Source organism: Sinocyclocheilus anshuiensis, unplaced genomic scaffold, assembly GCF_001515605.1.
Source record: "Sinocyclocheilus anshuiensis isolate Anshui unplaced genomic scaffold, SAMN03320099.WGS_v1.1 scaffold874, whole genome shotgun sequence".
In the NCBI taxonomy this organism is placed as follows: Eukaryota; Metazoa; Chordata; class Actinopteri; order Cypriniformes; family Cyprinidae; genus Sinocyclocheilus; species Sinocyclocheilus anshuiensis.
In genome coordinates this window covers 296464-306521 of record NW_015538065.1, presented here as the reverse complement: position 1 = coordinate 306521, position 10058 = coordinate 296464, and the positions used below count along the sequence as shown (strand labels likewise).

The 10058-nt window shown below is 36.2% G+C and overlaps 1 protein-coding gene across 1 annotated transcript in view; it reads left to right on the top strand.

The window, feature by feature from the left end:
• Positions 1-6078, top strand: part of LOC107683508 (protein AF-9-like) — a 54198-nt gene extending 48120 nt beyond the window's left edge. The window contains exons 8-13 of the mRNA XM_016479564.1: positions 449-521; positions 783-921; positions 1073-1172; positions 1953-2021; positions 2463-2534; positions 4465-6078. Coding sequence (XP_016335050.1) covers positions 449-521; positions 783-921; positions 1073-1172; positions 1953-2021; positions 2463-2534; positions 4465-4596 — 585 coding nt within the window. The 3' untranslated portion in view covers positions 4597-6078. The remainder of the gene's footprint in view (positions 1-448; positions 522-782; positions 922-1072; positions 1173-1952; positions 2022-2462; positions 2535-4464) is intronic.
• The last annotated feature ends 3980 nt before the right edge of the window (positions 6079-10058 follow it).

The following is a 10058-nucleotide window of genomic DNA, read 5'->3' as shown; positions in this document are numbered from 1 at the left end:
TGCCGCACAAGTAACTGCATTTGGTTTCTATTTCAGAGTCTGTTTTTAAAGTGTTATTAGGTGCCATGCAATATTTATTTCATTTATTTACCTAATTTATTATTATTATTATTACAACTGTTCTTCTTTTTGAGCCAGAAAAATGTCACTGATTTTATTATTAATTATAATTGGTTATATATTAAAAAATATTGCTCCCTGTGGTAGCTTCACCGTGGATTTGTAATTATAAGACTGCAAAACCAATTTTGTGTCATGAGGAAAAGCAATACTGTGCAAGGCTTAGCAAATGTGTTTTTGATGTCAGTGTATTGGGAGATATCAAAACGTAGAAAGTGCTGATTTCCCAAATAACCTCATGGTCATGGTTCTTGAGGACACAAAACCAGACTGCTTTGATATTGGCATTATTATTTTCATTGAGTTGGTACTTTGCCTTCTTTCCTAGTCGGATCAGCCAAGTCCGGCCAGCTCCAGTTCCAGTTCGAGCTCCGGCTATGGACGCGCACACAAGCGGCAAGGTAACTTTTCCAATATTTGCCACATCCTGTTGCTTTTGGCTGGCTTGATGAAAGCCTGGCCTTATTATGGGTCAGTGTGTCAACCCCCTTATTTTACCCACAGAGTACACTTTACCAAGATATTAGTTTTACTAATATTAGAGAAATCTGAGGATGTGTGCGTGCAATGCATCCTTTGAGGATCAAAAATGTTGACATATTACACAAAAAAAAAAGAAATTATTTTTTTAGACGTTTGCCTTATTCCTTATTCACCTATAGTGTTGGGTCCTTTGCGGTCGGTGATCCCAGATTTGCACTCAGATGAAAACGAAGAAGATTCTGAAGAGGAGGACGATAATGACATGGACTCGGACATGGAGCGACCGTTACACACGCAAATGACACATCGCCACCGCAGGTAAATATCTATAAAAAACTACCGCATAACCCTGGCTGCAGAAAGAAAAATCTATTTTATATATCCATGCCAGCATACCATGCTGTGTAGCTGATGTGAGGATACTCAGAAGGGGATAATGAATGGTGAATATCTGTCATGTATTTTGCAGGGTGAGTTTAAGTGACGGCAGTGACAGTGAAAATAGCTCTGCCTCTTCACCACTGCCCCATAATGACCCCCAACCTCTACTGAAAACCGCCAATAACCAGGTGAGCTGGAATCACCTTCTCTGTCATCCCATTCCTGTAGCTGTGATTTCACTCTTCCATATCAAGAGATCTCGTGCTTATCAAGAGAATATGGTGAAAATTATGCGTGGAGGAAAAAGAAATTTAACTGTCAATAGACTATAGAGCTGTGTATGTGTGCTGTATGTTGTTAGTACAAATTCCTTGTATATCTGGTTTGATGTTACAATTAAAATATGTAGATGTGATATTATATATAATGGGTATGTACACTACCTGTCAAAGGTTTGGGGCCAATTAATTCATTTTTCATTCATCAAAGATGCATTAAATTGATCAAAAGTGGCAGTGAAGAAATTTACAATGTTACAAAGATTTCTATTGCAAATAAATGCTGTTCTTTTGAACATTCTATTCTTCAAAGAATACAGACAAAAATGTTCAATATTGAGCACATAACTTATATAAGAAAAAATGTTTTTTGAGGAGCAAATCAGCATATTAGAATGATTTCTGAGGGATCATGTGACACTAATGATGCTGAAAATTCAGTTTTATAATCACAGGAATGATTTACATTTTAAAATAAATTCAAATAGAAAAGTTATTTTAAATTGTCAAACTATTTCACATTATTACTTTAAGTTATTATTTATTTACTGTATTTTTTTATCAAATAAATGCAGCCTTTGTCAGACTTCTTTCAAAAACAAAGTATTACCAATCCCAAACTTTTGAATAATAATATATTATGATAATATATTATATTATAATGTTATTAAAATATGATAAATTTTGCAGAAACTCGAAGTGAAGTGTCCTATGAAACAAGCAAAGATGGACAAAAATAAAAACATTGACTGTGACAAGGTAAGCAGTCATTTTGTTAATACATATGTGCTACATTACATTAATATTGTATTTGTCACATGGCATATTTTTAAACATCATATACATTCAGTTTTGTCTATATGATTTCCCTGGAAAACAAACCCCTGGCATTGCTAGCACTTTGCTGTTTGAGTTACAAGAACACTATGACATATTTGGCCTGTTGTTGTAATACTAATACATGCAAAAAAACATTTACATGTTTTAATATTACAACATTGCAAGCACATTTTCATTTACTTTTGTGCATTAAACAATTCTGATGTTTCATTCTGCCACTTGAGGTCCAAAAAGCAAAAACAGTTGAAACCACTGCAGTGCAGGACACTACGGCATTTTAGACATGCCATATTTAGTAAGAGCCTGATTGATCAATCTGAAACGTGTCTTCTTTTTTATCGATTACATCTCGTTCCGCAGGCATACTTGGATGAGCTGGTTGAGCTTCACAGAAGACTAATGGCACTAAGGGAAAGGCACATATTACAGCAGGTAATAAATGAGGAGCATATCCTGTCAGAAGTCAGCTTTCCTAAATCACTCACTCCCACACAGACAGTTGCACGAAGGGTCCTTTGCACCTGAGACGCAGTGCTGTATTCCTTCAGCGCGTAATGGCCTTTATGAGGGAAGATGAGAAGGGACACTTAAAAATTCCCTGTCGACGTCCAAGGAAGCTGAGATCATTGAGTGCTTTACCTAGAAGTTTAGAAACCTGTAAAGTTTAAAGTTATTACCCACAGCATTAACATGTCAATGAATATCTGGCTGTAGTAAATCATACTGGTAACAGTAGGTTTTGTCTTCCTTCAAGTGCTTGCCAAGTAAACTCTTTGTGGCCCATAATTCCTGTTCTTTGAGGCCTATTTGCTTTGACACAATGGAGAGTAATACTTCTCTAGTTCCAAGGATTTGCCGTGTCCTTCTGTTGCAAAGCCTGTGGTGGTGTAATCTGGAAGACCTTCCAAATAAGGTCCAAATGGTGCAAACATACGTCTTAATCAAGCTAATCCTGCAGTTTTGTGAAATAATCGCCCTCCTCTGCAATAAGATATGGCATTGATTAACTTCCATGATTATCCCTTAACGCAAACTGGAAAATTCGTTGATGTCATTGGCAAGCTTTATTCCTTGTTATGCGGCAAATTGTTCTGAGGAACGTCTATGGAATATTTCTAAAATATAAAATGATGTTCTTGATACGGGATGACTGACTGACTGCATGGTGTAGCTAGCCTACTAGAATGCAGCTATATGTCACTAAAATTCAGGATATGAGGGCAAAAAATGCTCCTGTATGAGTTTTTATATTTATATATGATATAGTTTAGCAGTATTTCCATTTCGCCAATAAAACTAGTTCCAAACAAAGCCAGGGCTAAACTGTTGTGCATCTCCAAGCAGCACACGTTGGTGTTTTATTACTGAATGAATCTACATTTTTTAACGAATCTAGTGAGCCGATGATTCAGTGACCCATTCATAAAGACATTCGCTCATTCTCTTTGTTTCTGAATGAATCAGCCTTTTGAAGGAATCAGTTGAATGTATGACTCATTAAGACGGCGACTTGTCGCCACCTACTGGCAGTTTAGCACAGTATCATTTCTTTTCTTTTTTTTTATTCCATTATTTTCATAGCATTACTGATGCAGCCCAAAATGATGTTATTCATTTGCAATTAATTAATCGGCACATCATATAATTAATTTGGTTAAATATTTATTATTATTATTATTAATTTTATTTTTAATTACTTTATTGCAAACTTTTACTTTTTATTTATTATATTTCTTCTTTTTTTTTTAATATTATGTTCAATTATATTACATGTCTTATATCAGCAACAACGTTTACAATAGTTTGTTGTCTGCTTAAACTTCTTAAATTTGACACACAAGCCAAACACGTACATCCACGGTTGTTTGTCCAGGCTACAGGCGTTCGAACAGCTGACTTCTATCTTCAATGTCATTATCAGGCCTCTGGGTTTCCCTTTGTTTCTGGCCCAGGTTCAGGAGAAATGGAAGAAATTCCTTCCATATGCGGCTTTTGCTTTGTAGTGTGAAACGGATCGGGTTTGGGTCCCATTACGGCCCATAATCCATGTGGCCACTCTGCAGCCCCCTTCTCTTCATAATCACCAATTCAGTCCCTCTTCTGAAGCAGCGAGGGCTGGAACCAATATCAGGCTGCTTTGGTAAAGCATCTTCCTCATTACAATCAGACACGAGATATCGTGCAAACGGGGGCTTTTCACTGTCAGTGGTGCTTTGTAAACAATGCAAAGGCGAATGGAATTACCACATACTGTATTATTAAGAAATGCTGCTGAATGATTCATTTTGAATGCTGATACATTAAACTAGATTTTTATGTTCTCTTAAGAAAGTAAATCAAATGTTATCCTTTTTTCTTGCAGATTGTGAACCTCATTGAGGAAACGGGACACTTTCACATCACAAACACAACTTTTGACTTTGACCTCTGCTCTCTGGACAAAACCACAGTTCGGAAGCTGCAAAGCTACCTGGAGACTTCTGGATCGTCTTGAAGACTTGTGCAGCTGGCTGCAACGAGGAGGAAAATCACACCTCCCTTTTGCCCTCTTTTTGTTTTTTTCTCCTATATTGAAACTTGTAAGGCAATGGAAAGGATCCGCTTTCATTCCAGAGCTCCTCTCGTCTCTCAAAAGGCCTCAGAAATTGACAGCGTTATTACATGAGTCTGGAGTTTCTTATGCTCCACCTGGTCTTCACCTAAAAAGCCTTGATAATCCGACATTGCCAACAAAAATGTTCTTGCTCCAAAACTAAAACACATTTGTGTATATTGTATGAATGTTTGATAAGTTCTTTGTGACGAATGCATGTTTCAACACTGCCTTACCACATTGTCTATTTATTGAGTATGAGTTTCAAGTGTGTGTGTGTGTAAGTGCAAATGATATTAAACTTGTGCAAGCACTTGGGAACATCATCTCATCAGCAATGAAACATCTCCTAACATTCACTGTTTTTATGAATCGTAAGCAATGTTTTTCATGCTGTACATCATGTAAAATGAACGGTTTCAGATTTTGCTGGACGGAGGAAGACTTTAAGCCCTATTAATGAATGAATTTCACATTATCTGTGAACTGTTTCTAAAATGTTGCCCTGTTAAATAATTCATAATATTAGAATGGTTTTCAGTGTACCATTCGAAAGAAGTCAGGACCTTAAGCAAATCCAGTTACTTCTATCCCAAATGTTTCTTAAAGTTGTTTCAGTAGGAAAGTGTATTGTTGAATCTTGTCATGTTATTTATTGTTTTTGGGGACCACAGTTCCCAAGGCTGTTCATTGGTTGTCCCCAAACCAGTGGGGAAAAGCCAGGTCTTAATTGTAGTTTGGGAGTTCTTTGTTAAACTGAGGAAATCAAGAAGTAATCAAAGTTTACTTTTCAGTTCCATTGTTTTTTGTTTTTAATTAGATTATTTGATAGAGGCCAATATGAGCAGACTGTGCAGTTGAGCTGTAGCCCTCAAGCTCTGCTTTGTGCAAAAGCAACATCGCTCACTTTTCATTACCTTATGATGTTGAATCAGATGAGTCAGCCAGAAATATAGATACTATGGGAGACGCGGTGATGGTGGTGGGGTTGAGAACGGTTCAGACTGAATTGAATTGAAGAGTTTGAATTTATCAGAGAAAATTTATCTTTTTTTTTTTTTTTATTGTTTTTGCTGAATGAAAATCATGCCTTGTACACTTTATTATTGTTTATTTCCCAGATTAATTTTCTCAGCCCAAAGAGCTTTTAGTTTAGTTATCATTATATAATGTTTATATGTGTACATAAACTTTATATGTGATAAAAAAAAGTGATTATCTTTCCTTTCTTGGAAGGCGTTGACCTGCTTCCAGTTGAAAGTTCTTGATCATAATATAAATTCAAAATGGAGTCGTTGTGAATGTGTAGTTACTGACCAGTGAACTTTTTATCATTGATGTTAGAAATGCTTTTTGTTTTTGTTTAATGGATGGGAATAGCTGGTGAATATACAATCATCTGAATATCCTGTGCTGAAAATCTTTTATCTAACAAGAATGACCAGCCTTTTAAAATTTGCTTGTAAATCTCCATAATACAATATTATCATCAAATCTTGGATTCAATCTTGGATGCAGTTTAGTTTTTGAGTGGGGAAAAAAAAGCATTATTTGTGGATAATTTTAGGATAACAATAGGTTTGCTCTATATCTGAGCTTATGCACCACAGTTTTTGAGTGAATAATATGTTGAGATGCATAAGCTCAGATCAGTGAGGCCTTCGATCAGTCAGTTCCACAAAGTAATATAAAACTTGTGGTAATTGAAATAAAAAAATTATAAAAAGATTACATCCAATATTTGGTCATAATATAGCAAAATGTGAAATTTATAAACTTTTTTTGTATGCCGGTCATTTTTAACCGGGAAAACCACAAGTGCAACAAGGTGGGGAAAAATCCCCAAATTTTGGGTGGGAAGTTGTTATACCATATGTGAGCAATGTGTGAGTTTATGTCTAATGCAATAACATTACTATTAACTAGCAATTTTGTGGGGGGAAATCCTCTACAGGTCAAGACTGGAACACAACATGAGGATTAAACTTTAAAATATATTAATCTAAAGTAAAATAATTTGGGCCCTTTTTATCATAGAAATGGATAGCAATTTTTGTCAGTTAATCATTGGAAAATTAAAGAACAAAGTGAGTTTCCTCCTACCTACCTTCCTCCTTCCCTCATGCAGAGTGCATTTTAAAGGGGTCATGAACTGACTGAGCTATCAAAATTCCCTTGGTCTTTTGACATATAAGAGATCAATGTACTATAAAAAGATCCTGTATGTTTCAGAGCTCAGAACTTTCTCATTAGTCTAAAAACCGCTTATTGAAGCCAATCTGCCAAAACATCAGGTTGTGGAATGTACCACTTTATGACGTAATAGTGTGGCTAAGCACCGCCTCCGCAGAAGATCAGCGCCTGCTTCTACATCACTGCCTGTTTAGCCCCGCCCACCAATTCCCGCACGTAGTGTAAATAATGAGAGAGGCAAACGCAGGTCTACTCAGAAACCAAACAATAAAGATGCTCCGAAGACAAGACAGTTTCAAGTTGTGGAAAAACACAGTCTTTACATTGCCTTCCTTCTGATCCCAACTTTAGGAAAGAGTGGATGAACTTTATTTTTAATAAAGATCCAGACCGTGTCAGTAGAAACTTGGTCCTTTGTTCGCTTCATTTTACAGCGGATTTGTTTACATACAAGGCACAATTCGTAGCGGGATTTTCAGAAAGATTGAAAGACGATGTTGTGCCGACTACTGACTCGCAATACAAGTGTGAGTAATCACTACGTGATCACTATTACTTTGTCAGTTAAACATTTGATATTAGTATTTATGCATTTATAACCTAAATCACAGCAGCGTCCATCTGTGAAGGACGTAGACTGTCAAACTATTAGCCAATCATAGCAGGACAGAAAATAGCCTATTCTAAATTATGATGTTCTTGATGTAAAAATCTTAATAACATCATCAAGTGACGGAGTTTGAATCAATGGATTATCTGCAGTTGCTGTATCTTCACCATGTTGTCATCTTTGGTGTTTGTTCAAGTCTTGGCAGTCTCATCAAAACCTTTTAAGAGTCCTTAGAGTGCATAAAATAACAACCGCATATGGGGAAAAGTTCATGAACATGGTTTATTAATGCATTAGACCGCCTGGGGTCAAATCCCTGATTCTTTCTCATTGTGATGACAGGAAGAGTGTTCGCATGCTTTTTGTGTTTGTTAATGTGGGTGGTCTAGCTATGAAGTGAAAAGGTAGCCTACTCCAAAACGGTGCTATTTCCTAAAGTAGCGCAGTGTTAGTTGTAGCTTTTTAATACAAAAGGAGGCAATCTATCTTTATTATATTGGGTTGTGGATTATAGATGTTTGCACAGCAGAAATCCAAGAATTCTGTTGATATAAGGTGGAGTCCTCAAAAGAAGGTGAAATGTACTTTACAGCATGGGTTGAACAGTAAGATACAGTAATAAAATCATGCAAGTACTTTAGATTTGTACTTGGCATGCAAATATTTTATCTGGCATATTTTATTTTTCTTTAGCAATATCATTTTGAATGTATCAGGGGAAAATGTACAAAGCTTTTAAAAAAGCACATAAAATGATTAATTTTCTGTTCTTTAAACATACAAAACTAAAATTGCTTATATAGCTCAATATCTTATACTGTAATTCCCCATAAAAGCTGGAAATTATACAGTTACATAACTCGATACCAGATATTTGTTCATAAACACAATTTATGAAAAATGTGACCCATTATAACTGATGCCTCCAGGACTTTCATAAGCCATTCTTAAAACTTTTTTAAATAATAATTATGACAATGTATAATCTATGCCAACTAGATAACTTTACTATGATGACTAAATCAAATTTGCAGAATTCATAAGTTCACAATTCCCTCACGCTTTGGCTGCACACCATAAAGCCTCTAAAACAGACATTCCTTGTTTATAGCCGTGAAAACTGGCAAATTTGGAATTTAAAGCTGTTATTTGAGGAGTTCAGGGCCTCAAGTGTCTGACTGATTCAGGAAGAAGCGGTTGGAGCTAATCGTGAATGCTTGAAATGACTGTACTGATAAACTCAGACTCGGCTCTACAAAGCCTCTACAAAGCCTCTGTTGTTCAGTGATTCACAGAGGCTGAGGGATGGGAAGTGTGAGCACATCTCTAACAGGCTTACGGTTAAGCCACTTCACTTAACACCATTCCACAGCTTTCATGGGAGAGCAGCTGGCTCTGGATCCAGCATCCTGCGCTGAACGCCAGCCCTACTACAGTTGTTCCAAAGGTTTACGGGTTTGAGATGTGAACAGACGTCAAACCTTTAACTTGTTTTATTGATAATTAATGAATGAGATGTTTTGGAAGTTTCTAGAGTGCGAGTCATCTCCATTATGTGGTCAGTTTGTGAGCAATGCCATCTCTAGAGGGACTAATGTGGAAAGTATGCAGCTCTTATCAGATAAATGATTCACACCAGTAATGGCGAATGTATGTATTTTGGTGCAAGAAATTCTGATTTTACTGTAAAATCTTAATAACTTTAACACAAGAATTCAGAGATGATTTGCTCATCAAGTTACTTATATTGATATCTGTATTTAAAAAGTGCTATAGAAAAATGAGATTATTAGTAGGCTATTATTCGTAATGCACTACATTCTTATTCTTCTAATTAGATAGATAGATAGATAGATAGATAGATAGATAGATAAAACCAGTGGTGTAATGTAATGAAGTAATAATACTACGTTACAGTACTTAAGTATATTTTGGGTGTATCTGTAGGCTACTTTACTTGAGTTTTTATATTTCAGACAACTTTTACTTTTACTCCACTACATTTCCTAATTAAAATGTATACTTTTACTCCGATACATTTCCCCGAAGCATATTCGTTACTTACTACAAAATAGTCAGAAGTCAGAAGAACACGGACTGCAGGAAAGCAGGTTTGACGAATCAGTGATCTGGCGTCTGCAAGTTATGCCGAGTTCACGAGTCACCAAAGTGCATCCCTGTCCTGCTCAAATACAACAGATAAGATATATTATGATTCTCCAAAAACAAAAACTTTATTCATACAAACTATTATATTTCAGTCAACACACTCTATTACTACAAAGTAAGTGCAAAATACTGCATCCCAGCACACATGACACGATAATGCCGTATCTGGTTGACTTGACTGTGCATGAATTGTGGTATAACTTTTGTGTCCGTGGTTAAAACAAGATGTTAATTTTTTCTCCGCCATCTTGATTGATGCTTATAATGAAATTGTGGTGTGCGTCATGGCAGGTGTGGCGTACTGGTGTGTTCACTGCGCAGACTCATTGGCATGATTGAGAGCAAACGTGAGAGGTCACGGGCCTACGGCAGGGTGTGGCCAAGTAAAAAA